General features: G+C 43.5%; 1 protein-coding gene across 1 annotated transcript; it reads right to left on the reverse strand.

Moving 5' to 3' along the window:
* Positions 1-3,570: 3,570 nt before the first annotated feature.
* LOC129817462 (recoverin-like) lies at positions 3,571-5,078 on the reverse strand. Its single transcript, XM_055876542.1, has 4 exons — positions 4,987-5,078; positions 4,742-4,879; positions 4,481-4,631; positions 3,571-4,356 (listed from the first exon to the last, which is right to left on the reverse strand). Exons 1-4 carry the CDS (start codon positions 5,076-5,078, stop codon positions 4,222-4,224), a joined length of 516 nt encoding a protein of 171 aa, XP_055732517.1. The 3' UTR covers positions 3,571-4,221.
* Positions 5,079-13,042: the final 7,964 nt, after the last annotated feature.

Here is a 13,042-nt window from a genome sequence, read left to right on the forward strand (position 1 = left end):
TGGAGGGCATTGGTGTGAGCTGTAGATCCGCGCCTGCATGGGTCTCGGGGGGGGGGGGGGGGGGGTCCTGACAATGCAGTAATAACCAACGAGTAATCTAACCAAACAATTTCACAACAGCTACCTTATACACACAAGTGTAAAGGGATGAAGAATATGTACATAAAGATATATGAATGAGTGATGGTACAGAACGACATAGGCAAGATGCAGTAGATGGTATCGAGTACAGTATATACATATGAGATGAGTAATGTAGGGTATGTAAACATTATATAAAGTGGCATTGTTTAAAGTGGCTAGGGATACATTTTTTACATGTATGGCAGCAGCCACTCAATGTTAGTGGTGGCTGTTGAAGAGTCTGATGGCCTTGAGATAGAAGCTGTTTTTCAGTCTCTCGGTCCCTGCTTTGATGTACCTGTACTGACCTCGCCTTCTGGATGATAGCGGGGTGAACAGGCAGTGGCTCGGGTGGTTGTTGTCCTTGATGATCTTTATGGCCTTCCTGTGACATTGGGTGGTGTAGGTGTCCTGGAGGGCAGGTAGTTTGCCCCCGGTGATGCGTTGTGCAGACCTCACTACCCTCTGGAGAGCCTTACGGTTGTTGGCGGAGCAGTTGCCGTACCAGGTGGTGATACAGCCCGACAGGATGCTCTCGATTGTGCATCTGTAAAAGTTTGTGAGTGCTTTTGGTGACAAGCCAAATTTCTTCAGCCTCCTGAGGTTGAAGAGGCGCGGCTGCACCTTCTTCACCACGCTGACTGTGTGGGTGGACCAATTCAGTTTGTCCCTGATGATACTCAAAATATATTTTCGATTTTCGATTCTTCAAAGTAGCCACCCTTTGCCTTGATGACAGCTTTGCACACTCTTGGCATTCTCTTAACATTCTTCACCTGGAATGCTTTTCCAACAGTCTTGAAGGAGTCCCACATATGTGACCGACCGCTTTGTGTCTTATGTAGCAACATTTGAAATTGTGTTTTTTACATATGATAAAAGCAAAGACACAGAGATACAAAATGGTATTTCATACACTGCATTTGAGGAACAAAGGGAAAGTAATTCTGCTTTGAAAGTTGACAAAGTTATAACCTCACTTTTGAGAAAATGGCCTTTGAATGTTTTGGTACCTACTGGAGAGCTCTTCTTTGTCTACCACCATTCAGCATCGTTCACACCCTCTTAAGCTTTAGCCCCCACCCAAACTCTGACCATTTTACTTGCCCTAGCAGAGCTGGTTAGGATGTTTTCATGTTATCCAGAGCGTTGGTGACTGTAACTGTGCTGCTGGCAACAATTTAATTACGTTTCTTTACCGACGTTTTCTGACACTGGCCATATTGAACAGGTGCTGAGCGTTCTTAAATTCATCAGTTATTCTGCGCTCTGGCACACTCAGACGAGAGTGCTCTGGAATCGGAGTAGATGGCCAGACTGAATTTACGAACGCACCCAAAATGGTTACTTGTAAAGTGTAGTCTTTTGTTAAGACATGTAGCTAGCTCTGAGATACGAATAATAAGATCATACACGTAACTTTGGCTAGCGAGCCAGCCAGCCAAAACATTTAAAAAATCGGACATGTTGACTGGATTCACAAGATGTGTACCTTTCATTTGCTGTATTGGAATTGTTAATGTGTGAAAGTTAAATATTTCAAAAAAATATATTTTGAATTTTGCGCCCTTTAGTGGCTGTTGAAGTGGCTATTGTCATATTGTGGCCGGCCTCGGCTTGCAGCCGGAAGAAGTTAATGATATTTAGATGCTAGTATTTACTTGTGACGCTATGCTAGGCTATGCTAGTCAGCTTTTTTACTGATGGGGGTGCTCCCGGATCCGGGATTGTGACCAAGTAGAAGTTAAAAATAAATCTATGTTTTGTTCGAAAAATTTGCATATTTGAGGTATAAATCAGTTTTACATTGCAGCTATCATTACAGCTACCATCACAAATAGGACCGAAGCAGCCAGAGTAATTACAGACACCAACGTCAAATACCTAAATACTCGTCATAAAACATTTCTGAAAAATCGATGGTGTACAGCAAATTAAAGACAAACATCTTGTGAATCAAGCCAATATTTCCGATTTTTTAAGTGTTTTACAGCGAAAACACAATATAGCATTATATTAGCTTACTACAATAGCCTACCACACTACCGCATTCTTTCATCAAGGCACATTAGCGATAGCAATAGGTACGTTAGCGATAGGGAATAAACCAGCAAAAGATATTAATTTTCACTAACCTTCATAAACCTTCATCAGATGACAGTCCTATAACATCAGGTTATACATACACTTATGTTTTGTTCGAAAATGTGCATATTTAGAGCTGAAATCAGTGGTTACACATTGTGCTAACGTAGCATCTTTTTCCCAGAATGTGCGGATATTTTTAAGACACTCCAACTATTCTGACCAAATAACTATTCATAAACGTTAATAGAAAATACATGTTGTATAGGAAATGATAGATACACTAGTTCTTAATGCAATCGCCGTGTTAGAATTCTAAAAATAACTTCATTACGATATGCAGTTTACGTTATGGCGAGAGCGTGCGCAAAACCTGGCCGCAAACGACTATTTCACATGTTCGACAGATATATGAAATACCATCATAAAATGGGTCCTACTTTTGATGATCTTTCATCAGAATGTCGTACAAGGGGTCCTTTGTCGGGAACAATCGTTGTTTAGATTTAGAATGTCCTCTTCTCCAGTCAATTAGCACGGAAAGCTAGCAAAGTGGCGCTAAGCTCTCCTTCCTGAACAAAGGCACACAACGCAACACGCCTAACGTCCCGAATAAATTTCAATAATCTAATAAAACTATATTGAAAAAACAATATACTCTAGCCCGGCCGCTCTAGCCTGGCCGATATGTGGAGCTGGGATGTACCGCACCGGGCTAAGCACACATACAGGAGACACCGTGCGCTCTTCCGCATAACACAGTGTCTGCCCGTACTCTCGCTCTCCACGGTAAGCCCGGGAAGTTGGCGCCGGTCTCCTACCTGACTTCGCCACACTCCCCTTTAGACCCCCCCAAGACATTTTTGGGGCTGACTCTCAGGCTTCCAGCCTTGCTTCCGTGCTGCCTCCTCATACCACCGCCTCTCGGCTTTAGCTGCCTCCAGCTCTTCACGAGGGCGGCGATACTCTCCAGCTTGAACCCAAGGTCCCTTACCGTCCAGAATTTCTTCCCATGTCCAGAAGTCCTGTGCATGCTGCTGCTGCTGTCGCTGCTGCCCGTTACCACGCTGCTTGGTCCTATGTTGGTGGGTGATTCTGTCACGGCTGTCTTCCTCTTCTTCCTCTGAAGAGGTGTAACAAGGATCGGACCAATACGCAGCGTGGTATGTATCCATGTTTTAATATAGAAAACTGAACTATGAACACCAATACAAAACAATAAACGTGAACAAACCGTAACAGTCCCGTGTGGCACAAACACTGACACAGGAAACAATCACCCACAAAATACCCAAAGAACATGGCTGCCTAAATATGGTTCCATATCAGAGACAACGATAAACAACTGCCTCAAATTGAGAACCAATCTAGGCAACCATAGACTTACATAAACACCTATAATGAACACAACCCCATAACTCTACAAAAAAAACCTAGACAGTACAAACACCCTAGACAAGACAAAAACACACAAACCACCCTCGTCACACCCTGACCTAACAAAAATAATAAAGAGAACAAAGATAACTAAGGCCAGGGCGTGACAATAATAAAAATGTATATACGGTAATGACACAAAAGATACCACATAAACGTGCCGTTCCAACGGCACACTTGAACAAGTGCTGTTACAAACTTAACAGCAAAAATTGCAAGCTTCAGGTCTCTCTTGATGTGAATATTTTGTCCCAGTGAGACTGACGTGGAAATATAAAGTTGAAGTGAAAAAAACGTTAAAAAGATGGCGTAGTCAGCAGCTAATGTTTCATCTCATTCAGTCTCTCCTGTACCTTCTGTGGCTGGTCAAACTGCACCAGTCTGAGGATGTTCTTGTTGTCCATCACTCCCTGGATAAACTCCTCCTCTGTTAGCTTATCTGAAAGGACAGAACATATAACAGATACAATAATAGATAGATTTACAATGCTCATTGCACATAAGCTCAAAATGCATTCATCAAAATACAATATACAATATATGTACGATTTTCTTGAACTATTCTTTGAGTGGTTCCTAAACATGAAAACAAGGCTTCCCATTTTCTTTCTTGCCGAAGAAATCCCAGATTTTATCAGCTCTCTTCTCTGGTGTGTTCTCATCATCAGGAAGATTCTTCTTGTCCTCTTTGGAGATCATGTTGAATATCAACTATAAACAGAAAGTTTCTTTCATCATTATAGAGATTTGAGCAGCACACAAAACATGATGTGACCACATCTCATCTCTTACACCTACTTCATCACATCTATTTCACAATGACTCTACAACTGACCTCGACCATCTCCTGGATCTCCTTCTTAGTTATGCTTCCGTTGTGGTCGAAGTCGTACAGGTTGAATGCCCACTCCAGTTTCTGTATGGTCCTCCCAGAGGAGGTCAAGTGCAGGGCCATGATGTACTCCTTAAAGTCCAGCATCCCATCACTGCAGGGTTCAATATCATTCAATTACTCTGTTTCTATATCCCACAAGTACTAATTATGCAGAGCAGTGCAAATCAGCAGGAACGTTGTAATGATCATATCATCCATCACCTGTTGGAATCGAAGCTCCTGAAGACGTGGCGTGCATAAGCCTTGGGGTCTGCGTCGGGGAAGAATTTGATGTAGATGGCCTCAAACTGCTGCTTGCTGATTTGCCCACTGGGACACTCTCTCAGGAAGGTCTGGTACCTATAGAGGATGAAATAAAGATGGATCAAACAGTAGCTACGTCTCAAATGACACCCTTCTCTCTATAAAGTGTATTTATTTTGACCAGAATTGTAAGTTCTAGGTACCCGGTACATAGCTGCTCCTCGCTGTACTTGGTGTTCAGTTTCAGCTCCTCTAGGAGATCCTTGGACAGGGAGACACTTTTGCTGTTGCCCATCTCTCCTGTGTTTCGGGATCCTTGTCCTCTATTTTACTCTCTGTTTCTTCCCTCTCTGTCCGTTGCTCTGTTTTGCTCGATTCCTCCTTTGTTCTTTATCCGTTTCTTTCTTTTCCACAGTCTCTTTTGTTTTCTCTGCGCTCTCATGTGAGGGGACCCACTCAATCCTAGTCTGGTGCACCTCTGCTCTGACCAGAAACAAACACTGGCCCTCTTGTTCTCTGCTATTTAAATGAACACAGATTGGTATTGGTCCAGACTGGGTGTAGGGGAGATTATAGTACACACAGCTGGTGATTTTCAGTGCACTCAACTGACACCTACGTTGAAATGGATAGGGATTAAACAGCAGGGAACCTCATGGTCTAATACTGTTTGATTAGATTGGTGTCTGTGTATTACCCGTTTTACACTGATACTCAGTGATATGCAAAAACACATATGAACATAAGTCATCACTATCACATGCTGTGATTATTCATAAGTATGACATTGTAATTTGTCAATTACTGAGGTAAAAAAATTGTTTTTATATGTATACATATATGTATATATTGAACAAAAATATAAACGCAACATGCAACAATTTCAAAGATTTTAATGAGTTCAAATCAAATTGTATTTGTCACATACACATGGTTAGCAGATGTTAATGCGAGTGTAGCGAAATGCTTGTGCTTCTAGTTCCGACCATGCAGTAGTTTCTAACAAGTAATCTAACCTAACAATTTCACAACACCTACCTTATACACACAAGTGTAAAGGAATGAATAAGAATATGTACATAAAAAAATATGAATGAGCGATGGCCAAACGGCATAGGCAAGATGCAGTAGATGGTATAGAGTACAGTATATACATATGAGATGAGTAATGTAGGGTATGTAAACATTATATTAAGTGGCATTGTTTAAAGTGGCTATTGATACACTTATTATATCAATTTTTCATTATTAAAGTGGCTAGAGATGAGTCAGTATGTTGGCAGCAGCCACTCAATGTTAGTGATGGCTGTTTAACAGTCTGATGGCCTTGAGATAGAAGCTGTTTTTCAGTCTCTCGGTCCCAGCTTTGATGCACCTGTACTGACCTCGCCTTCTGAATGATAACGGGGTGAACAGGCAGTGGCTCGGGTGGTTGCTGTCCTTGATGATCTTTTTGGCCTTCCTGTGACATCGAGTGGTGTAGGTGTCCTGGAGGGCAGGTAGTTTGCCCCCGGTGATGCGTTGTGCAGACCTCACTACCCTCTGGAGAGCCTTACGGTTGTGGGCGGAGCAGTTGCCGTACCAGGCGGTGATGCAGCCCGACAGGATGCTCTCGATTGTGCATCTGTAAAAGTTTGTGAGTGTTCTTGGTGACAAGCCGAATTTCTTCAGCCTCCTGAGGTGGAAGAGGCGCTGCTGCGCCTTCTTCACAACGCTGTCTGTGTGGGTGGACCAATTCAGTTTGTCCGTGATGTGTACGCCGAGGAACTTAAAGCGTACTACCCTCTCCACTACTGTCCCGTCGATGTGGATAGGGGGCTGTTCCCTCTGCTGTTTCCTGAAGTCCACGATCATCTCCTTCATTTTGTTGACATTGAGTGTGAGGTTATTTTCCTGACGCCACACTCTGAGGGCCCTCACCTGGTAATCAATCAAAATCAAAATCACTACCACTGTAGTGTCGTCTGCAAACTAATAGTTCATATAAGAAAATTCATTGGGCCCTAATCTATGGATTTCACATGACTGGGAATATAGATATACATCTGTTGGTCACAGATACCTTAAAAAAACGTTAGGGGCGTGGATCAGAAAACCAGTCAGTATCTGGTGTGACAACCATTTGCCTCATGCAGCGTGACAGATTTCATTCGCATAGAGTTGATCAGGCTGTTGATTGTGGCCTGTGAAATTTTGTCCCACTCCGGTTCAATGGCTGTGCGAAGTTGTTGGATCTTGGCGAGAACTGGAACACGCTGTTGTACACGTCGATCCAGAGCATTCCAAACATGCTCGATGGGTGACATGTCTGGTGAGTATGCAGGCCATGGAATAAATGGGATATTTTCAGCTTTCAGGAATTGTGTATAGATCCTTTCGACATGGGGACGTGGATTATCATGCTGAAATATGAGGTGATGGCGGCGGATGAATGGCACAACAATGGGCCCCAGGATCTCGTCACGGTATCTCTGTGCATTCAAATTGCCATCGATAAAATGCAATTGTGTTCGTTGTCCGTAGCTCATGCCTGCCCATACCATAACCCCACCGCCACCATGGGGCACTCTGTTTACAACGTTGACATCAGAAAACATCTCGTCCACACGACACCACAAGGTGCACCACTTTAATGTTTAATCAGCTTCTTGATATGACACACCTGTCAGGTGGATGGATTATCTTGGCAAAGGAGAAATGCTCACTAACAGGGATGTAAACACATTTGTGCACAAAATTGGAGAGAAATAAGCTTTTTCTGCATATGGAACATTTCTGGGATCTTTTATTTCAGCTCATGAAACATAGTACCAACACTTTGTTGCTTTTATATTTTTGTTCAGCGCATTCAGAAAGTATTCAGACCCCTTCCCTTTTTCCACATTTTGTTACGTTACAGCCTTATTCATCAATCTACACACAATACCCCATAATGACAAAACAGGTTTTTAGAAATGTTTGCTAATTTATTACAAATAAAAAACAGGAATACCTTATTTACATTAGTGTTCAGACCCTTTGCTATGAGACTAGAAATTGAGCTCAGGTGCTTCCTGTTTCCATTGATCATCCTTGAGATGCTTCTACAACTTGGAGTCCACCTGTGGTAAAATCAATCGATTGGACATGATTTGGAAAGGCACACACCTGTTTATATAAGATCACACAGTTGACAGTGCATGTCAGAGCAAAATCCAAGCCTTGAGGTTGAAGGAATTGTTCGTAGAGCTCCGAGAAAGGATTGTGTCGAAGCTCAGATCTGGGGAAGGGTACCAAAACATTTCTGCAGCATTGGAGGTCCCCAAGAACACAGTGGCCTCCATCAGTAGTAAGTGGAAGAAGTTTGGAACCACCAAGACTCTTCATAGAGCTGGCTGCCCGGCCAAACTGAGCAATCGGGGGAGGTGACCAAGAACTCGATGGTGACTCTGACAGAGCTCCAGAGTTCCTCTGTGGAGATGGGAGAACCTTCCAGAAGGACAACTATCTCTGCAGTACTCCACCAATCAGGCCTTTATGGTAGGGTGACCAGACGGAAGCCACTCCTCAGTAGAAGGTACATGACAGCCCGCTTGGAGTTTGCCAAAGATTCTCTGGTCTGATGAAATCAAGATTGAACTCTTTGGCCTGAATGCCAATTGTCACATCTGGAGGAAACTTGGTACCATCCCTACGGTGATGCATGGTGGTGGAAGCCTTATGCTGTGGGGAAGTTTTTCAGCGGCAGAGACTGGGATTCTAGTCAGGATCGAGGGTAAGATGAACAGAGCAAAGTACAGAGAGATCTTTGATGAAAACCTTCTCCAGAGCACTCAGGACCTCAGACTGGGACCTTCCACTACGACAACAACCCTAGGCACACAGCCAAGACAACGCAGGAGTGGCTTCAGGACAAGTCTCTGAGTGTACTTGAGTGGCCCAGCCAGAGCCCGGACTTGAATCCGATCGAACATCTCTGGAGAGACTTGAAAATAGCTGTGCAACGACTCTACCCATCCAATCTGACAGAGCTTGAGAGGATCTGCAGAGAAGAATGGGAGAAACTCCCCAAATACAGCTGTGCCAAGCTTCTAGCGTCATATCCGAGAAGAATCCAGGCTGTAATCGCAGCCAAAAGTTCTTCAACAATGTACTGAGTAATGGGTCTGAATACTTTTGTAAATAAGTTATTTCTATTTTTCATTTTAAATGCATTTGCACAAATTTCTAAAATCTTGTTTTTGCTTTGTCATTATGGGGTATTGTGTTTAGATTGCTGAGTAATATTTTGTATTCAATCCATTTTAGAACAAGGCTGTAATGTAACAAAATTTGGAAAAAGTCAAGGGGTCTGAATACTTTCCGAAGGCACTCTACATGTGTGAATGGATACGACAGTGGATACTGTCTCCTTTGGATCAAAATGAAAGGATGTAGTTACTGCCACACAACACTTAGCAGCAGTAAGAGGTAATCTGCTGAGCAAACCCACTGCTGTGTCTGAACATCTCTGACTAATCTCAAGGGAATTAACTCAGTAAAAGCATTGAGACGCCAGGGAGACGATAAAAACAAGAGCATCTCTGACGTTTAAAAAGCTTTTTCTCTACATTCATTGTTATTGTACAAATTGTATAGTTTACTTTAAATTACAGCTTTGGCTTGTTCATTGATTATGCTTTATAAGGCAAATTAACAATTGTGGAATGAATAGATTTTCCTCTAACTATTTAGGCTTTGTTATCGCCCAGGTGAGCACCAATGGTTTTGTCGCTGTGTGCTGAGTAACACAAGAAAAGAAGAGGGAATCTTAAATAATCCACAGCAAGCGCAGCATTTCATAACCCACTTAACGCTATATACCTCCGGTATACCTCCGTGACGTAACATCAACTGTGAGACGATTATTTGTTGCATTGTTTCCTCCTGTTCATGTCTTATTCCTATGAAACAAGCCGATACAAGAAACAAAGTAGAGGAGCGCATTGGATACGTCACACGAGTCCAGAGTTTCAGTGTGTGCCGGGTACGTTCCTTATGCATCTTGTTTTGTAGAAAACAACAATACAATAGACAGCTTGGGATGCAGGGTTGCTTGCTTTCTAGAGACAGATGTAGAGGCTGCGAGAGCAAGGTGGACAGAAATCTGATATTATTTGGTTTCCAGTGAGTCGTTTCAGGATGAATCAAATTAAACCTGTGGCATCGATCCACAAACCCTCCCTCTCTCCCAGGTCTGGATTTGACTTATAGGACTTGACAGCGTAGCCATAAACTGTGTTTTCCACTAGCGCCAGCTACTACAGCCTACTACAGTGTCATTTTCAGCCAGGTACTTTTTTAAGGCTACTTAACAAGGCTACTTTTCAATTCGCTAGTCAGTTGATGCCCTCTCCTGCTAGAATGAACAATATGCATCTTCTAGTGATTGATAGGACAAGCGCCTGTCAGTCACAAAGTGTGCGATGACAGTGAAACACTGCTGGTTTAACAGTCGGCTGTATGTCCCGCCTCTCGGTACCTGGGCGTGTGTGTGTTGTTGCAGTCAAATGTCTACACTGGGTGGATAGAACATGAATTTGCACATCTTTTATAATGTGGTAACAATGTCTAAATCCACTTAGCCTATTGCTTTCTGGCACATTCATGTATTTTCTTTGGCGTGCAGGGTCCGACACGAACGACGATGGCCCCTGGGGTAAAACAGTAAATGTAAAAACATGTCGGGCCAGTGGATCTCGTCAGTAGAGCACAGGCATGACTCTTAATAAGCCTGAACCCTATCCATGCCCGCAACGTGCAGGCCCTTCCCTACCCAGGGTCAATTGCTTCTGCCAAATTCAAGGCCCGGACCAAAACCAGAAATATCTTCCTCCATTAGCAAATCAATTAGCTGCTTCTCTGTCTGTCTCTCGCTCCTGCTTGCCTCACTCTGCATGCGCTCTGCTCGTGGTGGCTCTGGGTCTGTGAGTATCCATAGCAACGGCTCCGCTTGGGCTGCTCTGATCACTGAGGAGTCATTAGAGAACATTCAAAGACGTATCCTGAAACCACTCCTGCGTTGTCTTGGCTGTGTGCTTAGGGTCATTGCCCTGTTGGAAGGTAAACCTTCGCCTCAGTCTGAGGTCCAGTCTGAGGTCTCATTGTACTTTGCACCGCTCCTCGATCCTGACTAGTCTCCCAGTCCCTGCCGCTGAAAAACATCCCCACAGCATGATGCTGCCACCACCATGCTTCATCGTAGCGAGGGTGCCAGGTTTCCTCCAGATGTGACGCTTGGCATTTAGGCCAAAGAGTTCAATCTTGGTTTCATCAGACCAGAGAATCTAGGTGCCTTTTGGCAAACTCCAAGCGGGCTGTCATGTGCCTTTTACTGAGGAGTGGCTTCCGTCTGGCTATTCTACCATAAAGGCCTGATTGGTGGAGTCCTGCAGAGATAGTTGTCCTTCTGGAAGGTTCTTCCATCTCAACAGAGGAACTCTTGAGCTCTGTCAGAGTGACCATCAGGTTTTTGGTCACCTCCCTGACCAAGGCCCTTCTCCCCCGATTGCTGATCTAGGATTCTTCCATTTAAGAATGATGGAGGCCACTGTGTTCTTGGGGACACATTATTTGGTACACAAGTATTCAGTACCCTTCCCCAGATCTGTTCATCGACACAGTCCTGTCTCGGAGCTCTACGAACAATTCCTATGACCTCAAGGATTGGTTTTTGCTCTGACATGCACTGTAAACTATGGGACCTTATATAGACAGGTGTGTGCCTTTCCAAATCATGTCCAATCAATTGAATTTACCACAGGTGGACTCCAAGTTGTAGAAACATCTCACGGATGATCAATGGAAACAGGATGCACTTGAGCTCTATTTTGAGTCTCATAGCGAAGGGTCTGAATACTTATGTAAATAAGGGATTTCTGTTTTTTATTTTGAAAACATTTGCAAAAATGTCTAAAAACCTGTTTTCGCTTTGTCATTATGGGGTATTGCGTGTAGATTGCTGAGGGAAAGAAATATATACATTTTTAAATAAGGCTATAATTTAACAAAATGTCAAAGGGTCTGAATACTTTCTGAAGGCACCAATAGGGCCAGAAACTTTTCAGCTCATTTTTGCATTCCAGTTCAACATTTACCTGCTCTGTCGAAGTCTACCATGGAAAACCATTGAAGACTACAGGCGTAAATGTCATACCGTTTGAATTTGAGCAATATGATTAGCAGTTTGTTTAAGCATCAGTTGATGCCTTCACACAGCTGTCTGGAGGAGCACATGAGTTGATGCCTTCACACAGCTGTCTGGAGGAGCACATAAGTTGAGGCCTTCACACAGCTGTCTGGAGGAGCACATGAGTTGATGCCTTCACACAGCTGTCTGGAGGAGCACATAAGTTGAGGCCTTCACACAGCTGTCTGGAGGAGCACATGAGTTGAGGCCTTCACACAGCTGTCTGGAGGAGCACATAAGTTGAGGCCTTCACACAGCTGTCTGGAGGAGCACATAAGTTGAGGCCTTCACACAGCTGTCTGGAGCAGCACATAAGTTGAGGCCTTCACACAGCTGTCTGGAGCAGCACATAAGTTGAGGCCTTCACACAGCTGTCTGGAGGAGCACATAAGTTGAGGCCTTCACACAGCTGTCTGGAGCAGCACATAAGTTGAGGCCTTCACACAGCTGTCTGGAGCAGCACATAAGTTGAGGCCTTCACACAGCTGTCTGGAGCAGCACATAAGTTGAGGCCTTCACACAGCTGTCTGGAGCAGCACATAAGTTGAGGCCTTCACACAGCTGTCTCGATCAAGAATGACAGGTTTATAAAAGGTTTAGAACTGACTGAATATAGTTGATCTCATGTATCTTTGCCATTTATAAATCAGACAACGTAGTTATATGTTCATGGTGCCACATCCAGACAAGTCAACTGAAGATCTCCTTTGTATTTTTAATATAACAATCAGGACTTGCCAGACAGTGACGTTAAAGTGAGTGACTTGTCAGTAGCCTCCTGAATTACATCGGTAAGAGAGCTGTTCATTTGGCTCCCTACTGGTAGGCTTTTTGGTAAATATCTCTAGATAAATTCTGAAAACATTCGGTAAATCCTCCTCACAGCAGAAACAATAAGTATCCTGGAGGAGCGGTAGTCTCACTGGTCCAAAATATGAGAAAAGAAAACAGATTGAATTGTTTTAAAGCTAAAGACACTGACGGTGGCTTGCGAAGTATTCACCCCCCTTGGCATTTTTCCTATTTTTTTGCCTTACAACTTGGAATTACAA

The sequence above is a fragment of the Salvelinus fontinalis genome, chromosome 1, assembly GCF_029448725.1.
Source record: "Salvelinus fontinalis isolate EN_2023a chromosome 1, ASM2944872v1, whole genome shotgun sequence".
NCBI classification, from domain to species: Eukaryota; Metazoa; Chordata; class Actinopteri; order Salmoniformes; family Salmonidae; genus Salvelinus; species Salvelinus fontinalis.

What these genes read in the sequence shown, in the direction of transcription:
- LOC129817462 (XM_055876542.1), bottom strand. Translation starts at nt 5,078, where the DNA reads ATGGGCAACAGCAAAAGTGTCTCCCTGTCCAAGGATCTCCTAGAGGAG. An exon ending in GAGGAGCAGCTATGTACCGG is followed by an intron (nt 4,880 to 4,986) that starts GTACCTAGAACT and finishes CATCCTCTATAG; the next exon opens with GTACCAGACCTTCCTGAGAG. An exon ending in AGATCCAGGAGATGGTCGAG is followed by an intron (nt 4,357 to 4,480) that starts GTCAGTTGTAGA and finishes TTCTGTTTATAG; the next exon opens with TTGATATTCAACATGATCTC.